Consider the following 23,521-nt stretch of genomic DNA (forward strand, 5'->3'; position numbering starts at 1 on the left):
CTACCATGGAGAGCAACTGGAAAGGTATCAAAGAGGCAATCGTTTCAACATGTCAGGAGGTTCTGGGCCAAAAGAAGCACCACCACAAGGAATGGATCACTGTTGGTACACTGGATAAGATTGAAGAAAGGAGGAACAAGAAGGCAGCAATCAATATCAGCCGAACAAGAGTAGAAAAAGCCAAGGCACAAGCCGAATACATAGAGCCAAACAAGCACGTGAAGAGGAGCATCAGAACCGACAAACGTAAATATGTGGAAGATTTAGCAATGACAGCGGAAAAGGCTGCAAGAGAGGGAAACATGAGACAACTGTATGATACAACCAAGAAACTTGCTGGAAATCACCGTAAGCCAGAAAGACCAGTGAAAAGCAAGGAAGGCAAAGTAATCACCGACATTGAAAAACAACGAAACAGGTGGGTAGAACACTTCAAAGAACTCTTGAATCGACCAGCTCCACTGAACCCACCCAACATCGAAGCAGCACCCACAGACCTCCCAATCGATGTTGGCCCACCAACAATTGAGGAGATCAGCATGGCCATTAGACAAATCAAGAGCGGCAAAGCAGCGGGACCAGACAACATTCCGGCAGAGGCACTGAAAGCAAATGTAACAGCAACTGTCAAGATACTCCACATCCTCTTCAGTAAGATTTGGGACAAAGAACAAGTACCAATAGACTAGAAAAAAGGGCTTCTGATCAAGATACCAAAGAAAGGCGATCTCAACAAGTGCGATAACTACAGGGGCATAACTCTTCTCTCAATACCAGGAAAAGTCTTCAACAGAGTATTGTTAAACAGGATGAAGGATTCCGTGGACGCCCAACTTCGAGATCAACAAGCTGGATTTCGTAAGGATAGATCGTGCACAGATCAAATCGCAACTCTACGTATCATTGTGGAACAATCAATCGAATGGAATTCATCACTCTACATCAACTTCATTGACTACAAGAAGGCATTTGATAGCGTGGACAGGACAACACTATGGAGGCTTCTTCGACACTACGGCGTGCCTGAGAAGATAGTCAATATCATACGGAACTCCTATGATGGACTAAACTGCCAAATCGTCCACGGAGGACAACTCACCGACTCGTTTGAAGTAAAGACCGGTGTTAGGCAAGGTTGCTTACTCTCACCCTTTCTCTTTCTCCTGGTGATCGACTGGATCATGAAGACGTCAACAACTGGAGGGAATCACGGGATAAAGTGGACAGGCAGGATGCAGCTTGACGATTTAGACTTCGCGGATGATCTGGCTCTTCTATCACAAACGCAACAACAAATGCAGGAGAAAACGACCAGTGTAGCAGCAGCCTCAGCAGCAGTAGGTCTCAATATAAACAAAGTAAAAAGCAAGACTCTCCGATACAATACAATATGCACCAATCCAATTACACTTGACGGAGAAGCTTTGGAGGATGTGGAAACCTTTACATATCTGAGCAGCATCATTGATGAACACGGTGGATCAGATGCAAATGTGAGGGCAAGGATCGGCAAAGCAAGAGCAGCATATCTGCAACTGAAGAACATCTGTAACTCAAAACAATTGTCAACCAACACCAAGGTTAGAATTTTCAATACAAATGTGAAGACAGTCCTACTGTATGGGGCGGAGACGTGGAGAACTACGAAAGCCATTATCCAGAAGATACAAGTGTTTATCAACAGCTGTCTACGCAAGATACTTCGGATCCGATGGCCAGACACTATCAGCAACAAGTTACTGTGGGAGACAACAAACCAGATTCCATCCAGCGGAGGGAGAAATGAGGAAGAAGCGCTGGAAGTGGATTGGGCACACTTTGAGGAAATCACCCAATTGTGTCACAAGACAAGCCCTCACACGGAATCCTGAAGGTCAAAAGAGAAGAGGAAGACCAAAGAACACATTACGCCGAGAAATAGAGACAGACATGAGAAGAATGAACAAGAACTGGATAAAACTAGAAAAGAAGGCCCAGGACAGAGTGGGTTGGAGAATGCTGGTCGGCGGCCTATGCTCCATTGGGAGTAACAGGCGTAAGTAAAGTAAGTAAATGCACGTAGTTCTCTTTATTATCTTAAATAGAGCAAGAACGAAGATTGGTGTAGAATAATATGAATTCATTTTATTTCGTTAGGTTCTCATCAGCTGCTTGCAAAACCTATGGTATTTAAAATCAACTTCATTACAGATATTGACATGCCTATAAATGCGAGAGTGATTGGAGATGAATATGTGTATCATGATGTAGTGAAGATTCCGATAGAGTTAATGTCATAAAAATTTTGTTTCGGGTAAATAAAATTTGGGAGGGAAAGTTCCAGAGCACTAAAACAATGATTAGAACTTATGGAGTTAACAAACATTAGATGATTGTGTAATGAAACAACTGAAAAAGGATTATTGGTAATAATGCACTCTATCGGAATCTTCACTACATCATGATACACATATTCATCTCCAATCACTCTCGCATTTATAGGCATGTCAATATCTGTAATGAAGTTGGTTTTAAATACCATAGGTTTTGTAAGCAGCTGATGAGAACCTAACGAAATAAAATGAATTCATATTATTCTACACCAATCTTCGTTCTCACTCTCTTTAAAAACTAATTTGATATTGCGAGAGGGAAACTGTAGTAGTAAAATGTTTAACTAACTTGTTTGGGATCCCTACCAATATTTGTCTTTCCAGTTTTCCGTATATAAATGTACTGGCTTATGATTATCAATGCAATTTTTTCAGATTGACAATGAAGAATCTGTATATAACGCTGTTATGCGCTGGGTGTATCATCAACCCATTGAAAGGGTCGCGAATCTTCCTTCTTTGCTTCGGAACATTCGTCTTTCAGTTATGTCAGTTCGATTCCTCACAGATGTTGTGGATAAAGATGTAAGTAGGTTTACATAATATTGACTAAACAGTTTTTTTTTACATTTTACGCTTAATGTTTATTTGGTTTATCTATCAACCAGTTGGCGTTTGTTATTTAGATTAGCGTGTTGTTTTTTTCTTTACTTTACTATAATTGAACTGTTATTGGGTTTACTTAGGGTTTTATCACCGATCTTTAGTCTATATGGACTCTTGTTCTGGTCGTCAGTTTTGTTAAATGTTTAACTTAGAGTGCAGACATGCAGTTTTAAATTTACCATTAAATACCGCGATCAATAATTATGGTATTTAAAGCGGTGCTACTGTACTGTATTGTGAATAAAAAGCTTAGTATTGAGGTGTAATCTATCTATCCTAAAGACAACTTCTATTCTCTAGAAATACAGATATGTTTCTTGATAAGTCTTGCTAAGTGAACGCTATACTCGGATCCTAAGCTAGTCTCGTAACCCCCAAGCTAAATCTACACAGCCACTTGAACACGAGAAAAAAGGCGTAAAATATGTGAGAAGCACTTTACTTCAAAGGTCAATTTATGTACAGAAAATATCGGGTTTTTAGAGTATTTTAGTAGTCCTCGGGTTTTCCTGAAAGTTCTGGAATGCTACTAAACATAGTAGCAGTGCAGTAATCACCCAATCAAAAACTCTACATGTAACTTTTCACTTTCGTGATGTTTCTAGCAAAACTTCTAGTCAACGCTGATTGGATGAAATGCTTGTTAATGTATTTCCTGAGCATTTCTTGTCTATTGCGAGAAATTTTCTGGATCACCCCAACATTTCTATCCCTGTAAACGCGAAATGACTCTTCAGGATTGGCCTGCATCATTGCATAGACTTATCATAAACAGTAAAGTAGTTGAGTGCGTTAATCACCTCACTTGTCTTGGAAATCTCATTAGCCCTATTGAGTTGGTTTCTGATAAAATCTAGGCACCGATTCCAAAAGCTCATGTAGTATTTGGCAACTTGTGTCACTGATGGCGTAGGTGAGATTTATGTCTGCCATCAGTTTGAAGTGTGACCTTTAAAAGTAGAGGGGATTCGTAGATTGCTAGTTTTAGGTAATAATTGTCTTCGTAACACCAACTAGGAAGTGCTGAGGTTAGGCGTAGGGTAAGATAGAGATCTCTAATAGGTTAATGGGGCCATGAATCTTCATCAACTGGGTTGTTTGGGACGTGTGTTACGATTTTCCAAATGTCCTCCACTACTATATGGATTGTTGGGTAGGGTGAAGAAAGTTAGGGGCAGTCAAATCGTGTCATCAGTCCACGAGGCCGTCATATGTTGGTCTGAGCTATTTTGACATGTGCAACTACTTAATTAGGATTTATGTGGTCAACGGATGGAGACTTTGAGTGAAATCCCGTAGAATTGTTAACACTAGCTCAGATGCATTCGCTTCCTCTGGATTTTCGTTCATATTATTCATTCATACATACCTTTTCGTCCTGTGTTTTCAAACTAAACTTGCAATGTTTAGCCTTTCTCATCATTATTTCGTTTCCCGTATATTTATCTTGTTAATTTCGTCTCGGGCTAATGTGATATGTATCTACAACTAACATTTGTTCTATATTGTACGTTGGTTATGACTAATGAAAGCGGTTATGTTACAACATAATCTTTATCTATAAATCAGTTCACAATTTCCAAATTTTAGCGTCTTATTCGACAATCTCTCGAGTGTCGGGATTTGGTAGATGATGCTAAACGGTTTCATTTACGTCCAGATTTACGCCATGAAATGCGTGATCGAAGATTTCGTCAGCGTGACGGTGGCAATGAGTACTTAGTTGTTATTGGTGGCTTCGGTTCTGATCAAGACCCTTCCGATTCCGTTGAAATGTTTAACCCACGAACCTTAGAGTGGAATGAGTTACCTGTGAGTTCAAATATATATCATTATCAAGGTGTATCGATTTATATATCTTTTATTTCTTACTGTAAATTGTTTCGAGTCAGTTCAACTCGACTCTACTTTCACTTGCTTTCATTTTATTATTGTTTTTATGTTATCAGGTTTTCACACTCTTTGAACTTTTAAATCTTAAAGTCCAGTGTTTTATCAGGTGCTTAATCTATTTTCTTATATAATTTGTTTCCTGATTATCTGTTGATTTTTTTATTTGCATGACTAGCATTCCAGATCTTTTTATGCATTGTATGTAATGGCTATAGTCTTTTTTGGTTGAAGGCTTATTCACTCTCACTGAAAAGATGTACAGTAACCTAGAACTTATATAAACAAATATCTCAACTTGAGAACTAAAATTTCAAAAATGGTCACTCCTCTCATTCGCTGGTGATAATAGCTGATAGCTAAGAATGCGTAGTCTTTAAAAAATTAGTTTGTCTATCAGATTATCTAAAATCTTAACGATTTTGAGTTTTTCTTGATACTTATTTGCAAATTGCAAACCAAGCTAAGTTTATATGCAACTCACTTACTACTTCAACGTTCGCATACTGAACTCTGAGTTAATGATTTTACATTACTTTTCAAATTTTGATATTTAAATTACTCGCTCTCTTAGGTTAAAAGGACCGGATTTTTTCTTACTCTAAAATGTATCCTTGCTGTTATTCTCAAATGGTGACTTATTGTCGTGCATAAAGTTACTACTATGCGCAGGTATAAAGTATCATTCCTTTGATAGGTTGACTGTCTTAATTTCACGTTTTGGTCTCAATTCCAACTATTCGACATCATAAACCTGCAGGAGTTATGTTTCAGTGAAAAAGGAGTCAAAACACTTGAGCCCTCATAATTGATCATTTACAGCATTTTATAGTCCCGAACTCCCTTCGTTTCTATATTTCTGTAGCTAACAAGGGATAAAGTAGTGGTGCTAGTAGCTAATCTATGATTACTAAACTTAACAAAGTAGCTTCATTTCGAAAATTATTTTGTTTACCAATCCAAAAATAAATAGCACAGTGACTTTGTGATGGCTTGTGTATCGTTTTGTTCAAATTAAGGTGGAAATAGGTTGGTCTAAAGTTCATCGTCCAACAAGCCCTGCACTTCATGTGAAAAGCATACATGTTTTTAATAAACCACATTTTTTTTAGGATTTACCGATAAGTTACCGCTATGTAGCAGCATGTTCACTGGGTACATGTGTCTACGTCATTGGTGGTTTTGATGGAAATGAAAGACTAAATACCGTATACTCCCTTGATATTGCTCAGAGAGAAGAAGGTTGGCGTTTACTTACTCCAATGCACTATAAAAGAGGTCTATCTGCTGCTTGTACAAATAAAGGTAGGTATTAAAGTATGAAAATAATTCGTCTCTCGATAATTCAGGTGTAATTATATTACAAGTTTGTTATTGATGCTTTTTACATTATTGCTGAGTTTGAGCTTTACCACTATTCAGATTATAAATTTTATTTCACTTCCTCAATGTCAGATGAATTTTTAAAAGTGTTCGTCTGAATTTGAATTAATACTCTCTTAATAGCTAGGGTGGAGGTCACTTTATAGAAGACATAATCCCAGCGGTTAAAATTGAAAAAAATTCCGAGATTTTAGTTTCAATCACCGAAACTTCTGCAAATCCAACCACTTTTTTAAAGTCAACCGAATTTATTTCACACAATTGGTTTTCATGGTGAATTTATGTGAGCCAATAACGACGAACGTTGTGGGACGAACTGAATTCATTTCATTTTGTATGGGGTAAATCCCCCATAAATCCGCCTGTAGCCCTTCTCGGGTTACTGCTGGTCCCAAGCCCATGTAAAGGAAAAGGGTTGGGCATAGGGTTAGCAACCCCATCCCGTAGAAAACAACCTTGCTAAAACAACGCCAACCAGAATAAACAAATTAAACCATTTAAACTCTGCCCTGCGAGTTGAAGGAAAAATTATGACGCCTCATAATGAAAGCCGAGATTCTTCGGAAGTCATCAGGTCTGTGGCCCTTCTAACAACCAGAAAACCAATTTCTATAGGTACATGGATCGTCCGGATAATGTGGGAGAACAAGTCAAATAGCAACGGAAATGAGGAGATACAAATTGACAGTACTCGGAATCAGCGAAACCCATTGGATACAAGCTGGACAACAAAGGCTAAGTACGGGAGAGACGCTGCTGTACTCCGGTCACGAAGGAGAAAATGCTCCACGCACTCAGGGAGTTGCCCTGATGCTGTCCAGAAAAGTACGAAATGCACTTATAGGATAGGAATCTCACAGATCCAGAATCATCAAAGCATCCTTGGAAACAAGGAAAGAGGGAATCACGATGAATGTTATCCAATTTTATGCACCCACCAATGATAGCAACGACGACAATAAAGATCAGTTCTACGGGAGACTGCAATCAATCATAGCAAAGTGCCCAGAAAAAGGACTCGCCATCATGATGGGAGACCTAAACTCCAAAGTCGGAATGGACAACACCGTATATGAAGATATCATAGGACGACATGAACTGGAAGAGAGAAACAAAAGTGGTGAGAGATTTGCAAACCTATGTGCATTCAGCAAATTGGTTATAAGCGGCACAATATTCCCATACAAACGCATACACAAAGCTACATGGGTCTCACCGGATCACACCACAGAGAACCAGATAGATCATATTTGTATCAATAAAAAATTCAGAAGGTCAATGGAAGACGTGAGAACCAGGAGAGAGAGGAGGTGACATAGCTTCAGATCACCACCTGGTTGTGGCCAAAATGAAATTGAAGCTGAAGAAACACTGGACAACTGGACAAACAGCAATACAAGGGTTCAATACAGGCCTTCCTTCGAGATACTGACAAGCTCAACAAATTCAAGATAACTCTCAACAACAGGTTCCAAGCTTTACAGGATCTACTGAAATAACAAGAAACTACGATGGAAGACAACTGGAAAAGGATCAAAGAAGCACTAATTTTAACGTGTCAGGAGGTTCTGGGCCGTAAGAATCATCATAAGAAATGGGTCTCTATGGAAACCCTGTACAAGGTTTAAGAAAGGAAGAACAAAAAGACAGCAACTAACAACAGTGGAATAAGAATAGAGAAGGTCAAGGCACAAACTGGATACACAGAAGTAAAACGAGCAAGTAAAGAAGAGCATTAGAGCCAAAAACGGAAGAAGCTTCAAGAGAAGGAAATTTGAGACTGCTATATGACACAACAAGGAAACTAGCAGGGAAATGTAGTAAACCAGAGAGCTACCGGTCAGGGACAAAGAAGGAAAGACAATCATGTAGATTCAAGAACAGAGGAACATCTAGGTAGGGTATTTGGAGGAACTCTTGGATGGAGGAGCTCCACCGGATATCGAAGCCGCACACGCAGACCTTCTTATAGCTGTCACTCCACCAACGACGGAAGAAATCAGGATGGCCATCAGACAAACAGGACTGGGAAAGCATCAGGACCTGAAAATATACCGCCGGAAGCTCTAAAGTCAGACATAGAAGTGAAAGTATGATTTACGTTCTATTCAGGAAGATGTGAGAGGAGGAACAGGTGCCGATGGAGTAGAAAGTAGGACACCCCATCAAGTTACCAAAGAAAGATCTGAGCAAATGTGAAAACTACAGAGGCATCACACTACTGACAGTGCCAGGAAACGTTTTCAACAGAGTGTTGCTGAACCGAATGAATGACTCATTAGTCACCCACCTTTGAGATCAACAGCCTGGATTCCATAAGAACCGGTCGGGCACATACCACATTGCGGCACTACGGATCATCGTTGAACAATCAGTTGAGTGGAACTCATCACTATACGTCAACTTCATTGATTATGAGGCGTCTGACATTGTAAACAGGAGGACCTTATAGAAACTTCGACACTATAGTGTGCCTGAGAAGATCGTCAACGTCATCCGGAATCCGCACGATGGACTACAGTGCAAGGTCGTGCATAGAGGACAGCTGACAGATGCATTCCAAGTAAGGACCGGAGTCAGATAAGGTTGCTTGCTCCCATACTTTCTCTTCCTTCTGGTGGTCGACTGGATTACGAAGACCTCGACATTTGACGAAAAGCACAGAATACAAAGGACAGCTCGGAATCAATTAGAAAATTTGAACTTCGCAGATGACCTGGCCCTTCTATTCCATACACACAAACAAATGCAGATGAAGACAACCAGTTTAGCAGCAGCCTCTACATCAGTAGGTCTCAATATATACAAGGATAAAAGCAAGATCCTCAAATACAGTACAGCGAGTAACAACCCAATCGCACTTGATGGCGAAGCTGTGGAAGATGTGGAGTCTCTCACGTATCTGGGAAGCATCACCGATGAACAAGGAGGATCGGATTCAGAAGTAAAGGTGAGGGTTGACAAAGAAAGAGCCACATTCCTACAATTAAAGAACATATGGAACTCAAAACAGCTGTCAGTCAATATCAAAGTCAGGATCTTCAATATGAACGTCATGACAGTTCTACTGTACGAAGCTGAAGCTTTGAGAACTACCACAACCACCATCAAAACAGTACAAGTATTTATAAACAATTGTTTATGCAAGATACTTCAGATCTGTCGGTCAGACATTATCAATAATAACCTACTATGGCAGAGAATAAACCAGCTTCCAGCTGAAGAGGAAATTAGGAAAGGACGTTGGAAGTGGATAGGACATATAATGCAGAAATCATTAAACTGCATCACGATGTAAGCCTTGACGTGAGATCCTGAAAAGAAACGGAAAAGAAGAAAACCAGGGAACAAATCGCGTCGGTAATTTGAGGCAGACATAAAAAGAACGAATGGCAATTATAAAGAAGAGGAAAGTATTGCCCAGGACATAGTTGGATGTTGAATCCTGGTCGGCGGCCTATGCTCCTGCGCGAGGTGTAACGGGCCTAAGTAAGTAAATAAATAAATCTCCTTTATACTCACTGAATTGTATAAAAGATGATGTTTTACAAGTGTAATTTTGTTATGTAACATAAATAAATTTGTTTAGTTCATTAGTGGAAAATTATTGGAAGTGCTTACCATATTCATACAAGTTGAATAAACAGATGAAAGGATTAAGCGATTGTGACGTAATCGCGTGCAAAATGCATGTGTAAATTGATATGGTTGCGGTGGATAAAAAATATTGAGTTATAGTGATGACCAAAGAAACATTAGTGAAACAATCACAATAGTGATGATAATAGTTGAGGACGATATAAGAAAGCGGAAGGAATTGGATGTTACAATTAATAAGGAGTTAAACAGTTTATTGACCAATCTTAAAGTGGCATGGGTAGTTGTAATAACCACAAATTAGAAATAAAAGTTTGACTAAAGTGAATAATGAAAGTGGTATCGCGATTAAATAAAGATTATTTCAAACAAACAAACCGATAGATGAAAGAAGGAAAAGAAGTACAGCACTGAGTCTGTCATCATGGCAGTGCCAGTGTACACGAATAATCACTACTTCTGTATGACGTAGTAGTTTGTTGTTATTCTGTCGATTCATTACTCGAAAATTAATGCCAATTTCTACTGAATAACTGTGTTCAATATATGTTTTCTGAAACCACTGCTACGTAGTTGGGAGCTAATCACCATTAAATTCTTTGGCATATGTTCTGAGATTCTTTCGGATAATACTCTCTCTTCTAATTTAAATGCTACTCCTTGTACAAGTAGAATTCCAGAAGAAAAAGTCAACCCAATGCTAGCCCTTAGTCGGCGTCTATTCTTATGTCCTACATAGTAGGAACGTAAAAAATATGCAAATCCCAGTTTAAATATGTACTAATTCCCTGTAAATTCTCTCATTTATCACTTGTTTTTGTTATTTTAAATATCTAAATTCTCATTAAATAATTCGTAGTGCACTTGATAAGAACTTACTATATTTTATCTGTGTTTATGCTTCTGGTATTCTACCTCATGAATTTTATGATGAAGTTATTAAAAGGCAAATGTTTTTTGTAAACACCACCAATTTTGTGCAGGACAGTTTCGTCCTTAGAGAACAATAAAAATGATAACAAATCCCATCAATTGGTCTTCAAATCATACTACAATTATCAGTCCCTACTCCCTTTTATGATATTCTGTTTTTACACTTTTACCTATTTGTCTGTCGATTAATTTGATTTTCATAAGAGGGATCATTTTTCACTTATGAATTCTTGTTTAATTTAGGTCTAATCTATGTGTGTGGTGGTTTCGATGGTCAGTCGCGTCTTCGGTCCTTTGAAGTTTATCATCCGAAGATTGACGAATGGAGAATTTTGGAAGAAATGACTACAGCAAGAGAAGGCGCAGGTCTTGTTGTTGTAGATGATACACTTTACTGTTTAGGAGGTTATGATGGATTTCACTTATTGAACAGCATGGAAGCGTAAGTTGATATATTTTCAAAATAATAATTTTAATAAGGCTTATCTGCCGAGGAGTCTCACAGTAGGACAAAACGGCCGTCCAGTGCTTCCAGGTTTTCGATGGTGGTCTAGCTTCAATTAACTCATAATTTCAACTATAAGGCTTATCTATTGTTTCTGAGTTTTTAATCATAGTTGCCTGACATCTAAAAAAAGATTACTCAAGATTATAGAAAGCGAATTAAGTTTATATTTGAAAAAATAAAATAGACCTGTTTCTTCATCTTGTTCTTTCAAATGTCTGAAACCAGAATGTTACTTCATTCAATCGTCATCGCATTACGGTTTTATAATCCAACCATAATCGTACAAATAACTTCTTTTCAAACTGATTGAATTTCATATAAAAGCACACTCTTTTGTACTACAGTGAAATAAATTGTCTGATGTGTGGGCGAGAATGACAATGATTGGTTGTCTTGATGAGTCAGATATTAGATAGGATGACAGGTGTTATGTGTTATATATATTTCCCTATCTTTATTGATGGACTGTTATTGGTTGACTGTTCCTTGTGTCGGATTTTGGTGTGGAAACATATTGACGTTATAGTCAGGCTGATCTCGTGTTCTTGATCTGAGTTGTGTTGAAGTCCTCTAGAATAGACACTGGGTGGGAATCTAGTGTAGATATTCGTCTAAGGTAAATTAGCGTCCCACATACGTGTAAAAAGTGAAAGGACTGTTATAACAGAAACTGCTGGATTTATCATCAGTATCCTATTTTTTATTACATTGTCAGAAGGGGTTTTGTGGAGATTTTAGTAATTTTATAGTTGAATTCGTGAGTCAATTGAAACTAGACCACCATGCTCGTTTTACTTCTGTGTATCCAGTTTGTGCCTTGACTTTCTCTTCTTGTTCCACTGTTGTTAGTTGCTGTCTTTTTGTTCTTAGCTAAGTAGTAGGCTACGCATTCTTTTGATAGCATTCATTTTTATTTTTTTATGCGCTACATTACTTATATAATCTCTTGTATTCTCACTTTTATGTATTATTTTCCAAACTATACAGCAGGTCGCCTATGGCGGAAACTCTGTCCTATCTTAACGATCTCGAGTCACTGACAGGTCGAAAGTTGTATGCTACCACAAAATACGAATACTGAAACAGTCTTTCTGTGAAGCTATGTATACCATTCAAACTAGCTTCCTTCAACGTGCGCACACTAATGCAGATCGGACAACAGATAGGGTTGGCTATGTCTTTAGAAAGTCCTAATATAGACGTTTGTTGTCTATCCGAGACCCGTATTCAAGACTCTGGTGAAGTACTACAAATTCGCTCTCCATATATCGCTTTAAAAGGCTTGTTTTACGTGCGTTTATCTAGGGACTCTGTGGCATCTTGGTCTGGTTTTGCTGGCGTTGGTATTGCACCAGTCGACTGGATCCTCATTAACAGTCGGTTATGTGCTGTTAGATTAAAAAGCTCCATCAATGTAAGAAAAAATCGGTGTGAGAAACGATGTCTTTTCATCATCTCATTTCATGCCACGACAGATAGCAGCCCGGATGCGATCAAGGATGAATCACCAATGTGCTACCTGGCGTCCTCCCTCTGCATCTCAAGCCTGAACTCAGATTGATCACATCGCGATTAGCTACCGCTGGCGTGGTTGTATACAAGACTGCCGCTCCTTTTGGAGTATCTATCTGGACTCTGATCATGCCCTTGTTTGCGCTAATCTTACTATACTTTTTAGTGGCCAACTAATTCATCATCAGTAAGTTGGTTGCAACTTCTGTTACAACTAAGTATCAAACCGAGCTAGGTTCAAGGCTAGCTAACATCTCACCGAAAAGTACGGATGAGCATTGGTTGCAAGTGTATGACGCCATGAAAATGGCGAGTAAAGCCGCTTGCGGCTTCGCGAAACGTCCCGCTTACAAGCACTGGGTTTCTTCTGGCTCCTTACAACTGATGGAAGCCCGTCGGTCTACTCCGGGTGACCGTGAGTTTGACCAGAAACGAAGACTGTTACGTAATGAAATCGGGCAAAGCTTGCGTAAGGACCGAGAAGCCTGGTGGTCGGAGCGTGCTAATGAGATGGAAGCAGCAGCTGCATCTGGTAACGGCCGGAAACTCTTTCAACTCATCCGAGCCACTGGCAGCAAGATGTCTGGTGTGAGCGAAACAGTCTATGAGGATGACGGGATGCTAATCACTAACATCCATCGACGTCTTGGACGATGGGCAGAGTTTTTCAAAGGGCAGTTCAACTGCCCTGCTGCTCCGGTAACATCGGTCAGACTTTTCTGCTCTCCATGGCCGGTGACGACTGATCCACCAAACGAGGTGGAAGTCCGCAAGGAACTCCAATTCTTAAAGCGCTACAAATTGCCAGGCCCAGATGACTTACCTCCGGCTCTTTTTAAAGATGGTGGTGACTTTCTGGTTAAGGAACTGACTTCATTGTGTACTATTTATAAAGAATAAAATGAAAGTTATGAACGCTTAAAACCAATGACCCAGTGTTTAAAGGTGGAGTTTTATAATCAATAACGCTACACTCCATATTTGGAATATCGTTAGTCAGGAATAAAGATAAAAGTCACCAAACAACCAAAGAGATTGCTTTTCTATCTGTCATGTCATGATTATTAATATTATTACCAAACTGATCGAATATTGCTTGCATTCTATGCCACTACTTAACATTAATACTGCACAAATGTTTATATCATTGTTCACAATTCGTTAATGATCTTCCATATAAATATTTTTCTGTCTCCCTTGTTTATTAAAATCCACTTTTTCATAAGTTCACTAATGCTGCATTTTCATGAAAGGCTTGTATTAAACTCACCCTTTAAAAATGTTCGTATGTCTACCGTTTTCTCATCATGGATTTATTATCGGTATTTTTCATTTTAATTAGCTTTGATCTTCATTGTGGTACATGGTCCGTGTGCAAACCGATGTATATGCGTCGGTCGGGAGCTGGTTGTGCCTTGTTAGGGGATACTATTTATGTATGCGGTGGTTATGGTGGCGCTGAAGGTCGTGGTCCTTCACATTTGGATACTGTAGAAGCTTATAATACATGGTTGGCTCAATGGACTTTGGTTACAAGTATGAATGTCCCTCGTTGTTATGTTGGTGCTTGCCCATTGGCTGGCAAGATATATGTTGCTGCTGGGTGAGCAACCATTTTTCATACATTTTTCAGTACTGTTTTGGTATATTCTAGTAGGCTTTTCATACTTGATAAATTTACTGATATTATGGATATAATAATTAAGTTACTTTTCTAGCTGTGTGATTATGAATTCAGTTCTACTTCACTTTAATCTTACTGTAGTGATCGATTGCTTATGTAGTCCTCCCAGAACAGCCGATATATCAATGAATGACTCATTAGGCCGTAGTGATATGATATTTCGATTTCATTTCGTAACTCCTAACTTTATTGATATAATCCCATCGTCTTATTCATTTTTCGACCAATACTCATCTGTTAATGAAATACAGATCATTAACCATGAGGCACTAATTTAATTTGGATTTTTTCGCAGTTGTGTTTTTCTGGTTGTCATGATTACTTGAATGGAACTTCGAGGTAGCACGGCGATAAGAACAAGTTTAGCGCTTAATATGACACAATTCATCGTTTTTTTCACATGGTATGAGAGTATCTCATAATTTATAATATCAGCCCATATGTTGTTAACTTTTACTGGGTTTAAGTAAGGTAATAATATAGTCACTTTTTTGAACTAGGTAAGATTTGGATACAGCGACTAGATGCTTGGCCAACTCAACCAGACTATGTGTAAAGGCAAACTGTGTTAGGGAATTCATCACTAAATTATGCTGACCACAAATTGTCTGCATTTATGAGTATAAGAATGAATTCAATAGTATTTTCGTCGGTGTTTGATCATTGAACCCGTAGATGAGTCAATTTTCCCCCATACTTCGTTACATACCCACACTGATGCATTGACTACACGTACAACTTTAACGGGTTACATAATAATTCTCAACAGATATTTTTACATCTGATTTACCTCATTGGGTTATAATAAAAATAAATTTGATCTAAATATAATTTAGTATACTTGCAGTTGAATTGGTAAATATACATAGATGTGGGCGAATTCAGGAAATCTGTCTCTATTAACCGTTCTTATTAGGGGGTGGTTGTAGAAAACGGCACTCACAATTGTGACTTAAATGTTAAAAAAGGTGGTGCAGGAAACATTTAATGCAATCAGATTGAGTCCCGTCTTTTACAACCATTCCATAATAAGAACGGTCAATAAAGACAGATTGCCTGGATTCGCTACATCCATGTTTATTTGCCGATTCAACTGCTCCTACAGAGCCAGTTATATAGGGCGTACAATTCGGCAACTCTGTCATCGCATAACAGAGCACCATTCTTCTTGGTTGAGCAAAGGACAAGTAAAAGTGATTAACATTTCTATTCTCACTCACTTGGTGGACACAGGTCATCAAGTTGAATTGAATAAAGCTTTTAAGGTTATCCACTATATTCCATCAAATTTGCCGCATGGTTTACGAATTCGTATTCTGTACATTGCTGAAACCATTGGAGTCCATGTTCACAAACCAAACCTTTGCATCTAAAATAAGTTTGTACAACCACTCTCCCTACCTTGGTCATCGATATAGGGGTGAGTTTGTAGCAGAACTTTGATAAACTATTTTCGTATTTTCTCCACTTTTTGTATTTTACTTATTCTCAACATTCGTCCCTTGATTCTTACATAACTACTATATTACTGACCATTCTTCAAAATATTGCAACGTAGCAACTGCTTGGTTTTCGAATAAGTACTTTATTATAATCCTCTTTCTCCCAATTACTCAATGTTAGTTTATAATCGGTATTTCATCATATAGTTATTACGTAACATATCTACTCGATGAGTATTACTTCACTATTGTAAATCATATATATATTAGTATAGAGCCATGGTCTCGACCGTAGCTGCTACTTTGAGGTGGTGGTCGGGCTTGCCTATCGTGATGACCCAACTGAGCTATATTGGCTGGAACATATGCTCCTGTAGGTTCTACCAACCCAGGCAGGTCGATTGGAGAATGGTAAGACTAAAAGCATCAACTCAAGGTCTGAGGGCGAAGTCGTACTGCTGACTGTAGAGGGGTGTGACAGCAGTGAAGTGTTTACCTCGGACAAACAGCATCTGCAGCGATACTGCCTTCTCACAAGGAAGGAAGGGGTTAGAAAAGCTCGACTCTAAAAATGTCACGCCTCATCTTACCTCACAGATATCCATCTCCAGCGGTAAGGCCCTTTGAAGAACGGAGCTAACACGTCAAAAACCTCCCACAAAAAGGCCGTGCGTGATCGGCCTCAAGCAGTTGTCCCTTGGGCTCTGCGATTACGCTCCCAGGTCGTTAAGACCAACATTAACCCAACTTCCTTTTCAGGTGCCTCAAGAAAATACCCTCTTACGGTGTGGGCAGCCGGGAAGTGATATTAGCCCTCATACCCGTAACAACACACGAGACCAAGTTGGTCACATTTAAATTCTTCCTACACCTTCTAATAACTGTCTTATCTCCACGACTAACCCTTTTCACATCCCTTTATCACCTCTCACCACTAGGACAGACGACTCGAGTACACGGAACGTAATTCCCGGTCTCCTGAAACCACGCTCTAAACTACATGTAGGAACTTTTAACGTCTGAACATTGTGCTAAATAAGCCAACAGGCCTTCTTAGCTAGGACTTTAGGATCTCTCATCATCAATGTGTGCTGCGTCTCCGAAACGCGCATACAAGATCCGAGTAGCGTCATTCATTTAACCTCATCATGTCATAATAAAGAACAAACTCGATTCACGCTTCGTGTATCAGGAATCCCTGATTCTGCTTCCCTTGGCCTCGCTGGCGTAGGTATAGCATTGAGTCCTAGGGCAGAACTAGCTCTCTCAGACTGGATCCCAGTAGACAGTCGTTTGTGCACTGTCCGACTAAACGGAACAGTAAGGACTCGGAAAGATAGGGACACTCTTCGTTATCTCTGACTACTCTCCCACTGACTGCAGCTCAGATGATATAAAGGGTGAGTTTTACAGGAAACTTTCCGACCTTCTCCATAAAGCTGGGCGTTCTGATGCAAAGTTTTACTTCAGGATTGGGTTGCATCGGCACTTGAACTAATGGTAGGGAGTGAAGTAGTTGAACGTTTTGACCGCTTCACTTATCTTGGGAGTCTCATCAGTCCTTATGGTCTGGTGTGTGACGAAATCTCAGCATTGATACGAAAGGCTCGTCTAGCTTTCGCCAACTTGTGTCATTTATGGCGTAGGCGAGATATCCGTCTAGCAACCAAAAGACGGGCTTACTGTGCAGCAGTTCGTTCCGTCCTACTTTATGACTGTGAAACATGACCGGTAAGAGTAGAGGACATTCGTAGGTTACTAGTATTTGATCATAGGTGTCTTCGAAGCGTTGCTCATATATCCTGGGATCACTGAGTAAGTAATGCAGTTGTTAGGAAACGGGTACTAGGTAAGGATGGCAGATCGATTGATGAAGTAGTGAAACTTTATCAGTTGAGGTGGCTGGGACACGTGTTACGTATGCCCAACCACCGACTGTCCCGACGTGCAATGTTTTATGGTGTAGGAGTAGGTTGGAAGAAAGCTAGGGGCGGCCAGACCAAAACGTGGCACAAATCCATGAAGTCACTGACAAGTGGACTGAGTCATGTCGGTAGGTGTAGACTACCTGGTTGGGATTGGCGAGATGATAGCAATCAATGGTTAGAGACCTTGAATGACATGGATCAAAATCGTGTGCTATGGCGAAGGTGCATCCACTCTTTGTGTTCTGCCAAATTCTAATCTTCTGAATTCTTCATGTCCGTATCTTTTTTCTCTTTCAAATTTATTTCCTTGTATTGTACTCCTTCAATAGCATCTTCAAACCCTAATCTTTCACATTTGTGCTTATACTCTTACTACTTCTATCACTATTTGATTTGAATCGACAATTCTGTCTCTGTGTTAATGTGGTATGGCAACTCGAACTGATGTACGTACGTTCGAAGTTCTACGTTGTGATTGACTGAGAGCCATGATGAAAAACCAATTGAAAAGAAATTTTTTTCGCTCGATTCGTTCTTTCTTTATTTACCTAATGTCAAATGGGAATTTTCAGTATATTGTCAATATAATCCTGAGATTTTTTATGAAATGTGATCTTAACTGAAAGCCGTTTGTTATTGATTTATTAAATGTTGATTCTTAATTTTCATCTCAAACTTGCTATGTATGTTCACCAAATGATTAGTAAACGATACTATGATACTTTTTTCTATAATTTTGACATGACTCTTAAAAATAATGAACTAGTCAGGTTTTGCAAGGAAAAGAATTGTTAGTTTGCTTAAATCCGTACTCAATTTTATAAATTTCATTGTAAAAATTGCTCAAATGAAGGGATATTAGCAGAAAAAAGCGTATTATGTTGAAAATATTTCTGAATGGATCCTCTTATCCTACTACACGGTATTTTTTAAGCAATCAGGTTACTAGTGAGCATAGGTCAACTAGAGACTTCTAATCTCAATAGTGATGCAAGTTGCAGAGTCCCGTCAGGTTTGTGTATCATTTAAATAACGAGAAATTAGATGTTCCATTTGTTTTCCACTTCAATTGTAAACCTAATTACTGGGTAACAGTTAATTAGAGTCTGTAGAATATGATTTAGATGACATAAAATAATATAGGCTCTATACAAGAGGGTTCAAAGAGATAATCAGGCTTATCTGAAAAGAGGCAATAAATAATTCATCAGAAGCTTCATAATCAAACGTCTTGAGAACGGTCAGTTTTTCGGTCAAAATAAACTCAACGTTTAAAGACGTTGTTGTTGTTAAGACCTTCGTCATACATATAGAGAGAAGCCAAAGCTGTATATAAAAGAAAGTTATTCTACCTCTTATTATATCAAGATCTTAACCTCTTGTTTTCCAAACCTATTGCCCTCCTCTCCTCTGTTGACTTCTCTGACTTTGTTCCGATTACATGTTATTTCAATCCCAACGTTTTGTTCTTATCATTTTACAACGACCTATTTACGAAATTATTAATCTATATCTATTTTGATTAGTATTCAAAATGTTGACCAATATATTTTCAATTTTTTGGTAAAAAATAACATCGTACTTTCATTTATTTTACCTCTGTTATTATGTTCAGTAAATTACTACTGTTATTATTGTTGACAAACGTATTGTTAATCATCACTTTAGAAGAATGTTTATTTACGATTATACAGCTTTGAGAAAAAAATAGCTGACGAGAGGACTATTCTCTGAACTCGTTTTTCTTATTTTACATCTCAGTGGATGTTTTCCGTCTTATTCATTTTTTTAAAATAATGACTTTGGATTCTTTGAAGAAAAGCATATCATATTTTCAATAAAATGCTTTTTATTATCCTTATCCCCTTTGGTCTTATAGATATAATGGTAATAGTCTACTGGATACTGTAGAGTCGTACGATCCAATCGAAAATACTTGGTGGCTGCACGAAGAAAGCAGAATGAATCATGAGCGATGTGATACTGGTATGTGTGTTGTCCGATTCCCAACATGTTCTGTCAGTCAAGATACTCTTACCCCAGTAATAACATCAAGAAATGTAATTAACTCCAGTAATATTCATTCATCTCCATCAGCTGTTTCATCTGCTTCTGTTAATTTTCACTCAGCAATCAGTCAGTCATCCACTTGGCATCTAAACGATTTTAACACTAATCGAGCTAATAATGTACGAATAAACACACAGATTTCTGTTGGTCACTCTAATCCATCATCATTTCAGGGTAGTCCATCATCCACTCGAAATGTTCTGTCTTCGTCAGTTAGTGAACCCTTTCGTGCTGGTTCACAATTTGGTTGTCCTTCTGCAAGTATGAATATATGTAATGTTAATTCTCAATCTCCTGGAAATTCTCACCTGTCTTCTACTAATCGCAGATCTAATCGTCAAGTTCGTAGTCACCCTTCACGACAGAATAGTTTGTCAAATACTGCTCCTGTTAATGGAAGAGAATTAAGAAACTCTAGACCACCAAGGCATTTACTTTCGTTGACTGCATCAAGTTTATATCCTGGTAATATAAATATTTGGAATCACGAAAGTATGCGTTTACCATATGTTGCACAAGGAATGCACAACCCTAGAAATCACAGATCACTTGTTCCATCCTTGTTGTGCAACCCACACAATATTTTACGCTGTAACACTACACCTATATCTCAATTAACTCAACAGGTGGAGAATCCATTATTCAATCATAGTGACACACTTAGTCATACTTTGGATAATATACCTTCTTCGTCTGAGGAATCTTATATCATCCAAAATAATGAATCTACTGTCAACTCTGCATTCAGTATGATGCAGCAAACTGACCAACCACTAGAAAACTGTGGAAACGTTGACATAAATGAGTTAGCCTCTAATCTTAATGCTTCTCATTTTGATGCACCAACTGTTACTGGGTCTCACTTACCAGCATCTCAGAGAAGCAGTTGCAGTAGTCCTACTTTGGTATCTGATATACATCATTCTGCCCCCGAATATGGCTCTTCTGCATCATGTAAGCATGAATTATTTAGATCCGTTGATGCAATTAACCGTCTCGATTCAGATAACGTTTTCTGGTCAGTATCCAATATATCGACATTTTCTGTTATAGAAAACCCTACTGCTGGTACTTTTTCACAGGCCATCACTTTTAATGAGGACTTATCCAATAGTAACGTAGTTATTGGGGCACAAGTTGATAATATTTCCGGAAATGTTAGTTTAGAAAATCTTCCCAGTAGAAACTATGTCAGTTTGGTAGGTGATTCACCTGATGAACAAGATCATTCTAATACGTTTGGTGATGTTCGTCGAGAGCATGGTGATTCGGTCAAATGTACTGATCGTTCCAGTTACAAACTGCGCACTTTTATGAACACTTTGATAAGTAAGCCAAGGGAACTTCAGTCAAATTCATGTGTTTTATCTTCAAATGACTCTTCTGACTTACCCTGTGAACAACCATGTGATATCACTTTAGCATCCAGTCATTTATGTAATTCTTCAACCCCCATACCAATTGCTAAAGTTAAGCCGTGTTCTTCAACAGTTGTGGGAAACTCATGTACAACAACTTTGAATGCACTACCTCCTTCCATACGAAACACATCATCCATTCAACAAGGAAATGATCCATCAATCTGCCGTAACAAGCAAACATTTGACCAACTATGTCAGCGTTATAGGCCTGTAATGCCCCATCCGTTTAAAACTGATCCAATATGGCCCTTTAGATATAATACTGAATCCTGTCAGACTCATGGTGCTCAAGAAGACAGAATAATTACTTCGGCGAATGATCAGAAGGTCTCATCTTCATTATGTGAAGTTAATGACCAGGTAAGACCTTTATTATTTTCTATTTATGATAAATTATGAGAAATGAAATATTATCACTCGTTTAGCACTAAATTATCTCATTCAAATTGTTACTACTATAAATGCGTTTTATTGTTAGATTATATAGTATAGTATTGATGTGATTTACCTTTCGTGTCGGTTAGCCATAAATAACACAGAACATGACGCATATGTGATGGGTTCAAGTTACCACATTAGTACAACGAGACTATCAAGGCAAATATTCGTCTAGTACCCTATGCTCAACTGCAGATTTGCTCTCCAGGTAGTCACAACATTTTGTAGCTAAGTACATTAATGGTTTAGTCATTGTTTGTCAAGTTGAAGATGATTGTTCTGTATGTTTAACAAATAAGTTCTATGCGCCACTAATAAGCATCAGTGTAAATCGCAAGCATTCAAAAGTACCTACTATTTATGTGCAAAATTGCATGAAAATTAGATTTTAGGCTGAATGATTTCGTTGTACTTTCATTAAACATGCTTTTTTGCTTTTATTGTTTGCTTTCAAGAGAGTAATCACCATAGGGGAAACCTCTTTTGCTTTTGGTGTCGCCGAATCATCTCACGCGTATTCTGACTCAGATGACTTGTCAATCAGAAACCAATCAGAGGATCCTAATCAGACTGGTGTTTCTGTGAAACCAGATGTTACGTGCACTACATCAGTCATTGAGTCCGTACACTCAACAGGTGCTCCTGGATGTTGTTCGTCAAATTCTGATGATGCACTTTTAAACCAACCACATAGTTTGATAGATAATCCATCTAATTGTGAGCCTGATATAACATTATGTACAGTGGTTTGCAATCCAGGTAACATGGATGACAGTCCAGAATCACAACCGGATACAAGATCAGATGGTGAAGGAGAAGAAGGAGACGACTTAGATGTTGTCCTGAGGAATCCTGCAGTCGGTCAGGTTGACGATGAATAATGATCTCATATCATATTTTTTGTGAATTATATTCAATTTTGTTAATTTACTTTTGTCGTACATAGTGTTTATTGTATCTATCATTCTTTATTTGCTTATTGTGTTAGTGTGACCGAATAATTCTGCAAACGTTTTCAGCCGTCACTTATACATGATCATTTATCTGTTTTCTTCCAGTTTTCTTTTTGGTTGATTTCGATGCATCTTTAGTACGGTTTTTTCTAAATTTTACCCCTTCACATTTGTATATTTTTAGTCATAACAAGGTGATACTTGATTTTCTTTAGAGCTTCCTTCTGTTTCTATCGTTTAGTCTCAGTCTTGAGAATTGTTGTGTACTGATTTGTTTGTACGTACCTGTGGTCACGCGATCTCGTTTATATTCAAGATATAACACTAACTGAGCGTTAGTCCTACTAAAATAGCTACACAAAGAAACTAATGATTTTTACGAAAAATCAACACTTTAAATCATTGACGTCACCTCGTAGAACATAACCATCAGTCTCCCATTACACGGTGTACTAATGACAGTTTGAAGTTGTCATTATGATAAAACTGCAAAATAAATGTCTGTGCTTCAATATTACTCTTGTTACTGGTTACTAAGCCAGCTGGTTAACCACTAAATATGAGTATTACGTACATATGAGACGATTGCAGCAAACTGAAGAGATTTATGTAGCTATAGCATCATATCTTACCATGAATTCAAGCTTTGAGAAGAGACGCGACATACCTATTAACTTTTCAAGACAACTAGGTAGATATCCAAAGCGAATTCTTAGCTTGATGGTTTCAAAAGGGTTATTTGATGTGGACTAACTCTAAAAAAAGAAAGTTACAATATCAATGG

The 23,521-nt window shown here is 38.3% G+C and overlaps 1 protein-coding gene across 2 annotated transcripts in view; it reads left to right on the top strand.

Moving 5' to 3' along the window:
- Positions 1 to 23,226, top strand: part of Smp_158450.1 (kelch-like protein) — a gene marked incomplete at its 3' end in the record, with an annotated part of 37,144 nt that extends 13,918 nt beyond the window's left edge. Inside the window, exons 1-8 of one of the 2 annotated variants that reach the window (XM_018794267.1) lie at positions 1,960 to 2,044; positions 2,748 to 2,897; positions 4,569 to 4,790; positions 5,981 to 6,173; positions 11,025 to 11,223; positions 14,144 to 14,404; positions 19,735 to 21,556; positions 22,240 to 23,226. In XM_018794267.1, coding sequence (XP_018648696.1) covers positions 2,781 to 2,897; positions 4,569 to 4,790; positions 5,981 to 6,173; positions 11,025 to 11,223; positions 14,144 to 14,404; positions 19,735 to 21,556; positions 22,240 to 22,665 — 3,240 coding nt within the window. In that variant the 5' untranslated portion in view covers positions 1,960 to 2,044; positions 2,748 to 2,780. Of the gene's footprint in view, positions 1 to 1,959; positions 2,045 to 2,747; positions 2,898 to 4,568; positions 4,791 to 5,980; positions 6,174 to 11,024; positions 11,224 to 14,143; positions 14,405 to 19,734; positions 21,557 to 22,239 lie in introns of those variants that run through there. The other variant, XM_018794266.1, reaches the window with a different exon arrangement.
- Positions 23,227 to 23,521: the final 295 nt, after the last annotated feature.

This window comes from Schistosoma mansoni, chromosome 1 (assembly GCF_000237925.1).
Source record: "Schistosoma mansoni strain Puerto Rico chromosome 1, complete genome".
NCBI classification, from domain to species: domain Eukaryota; kingdom Metazoa; phylum Platyhelminthes; class Trematoda; order Strigeidida; family Schistosomatidae; genus Schistosoma; species Schistosoma mansoni.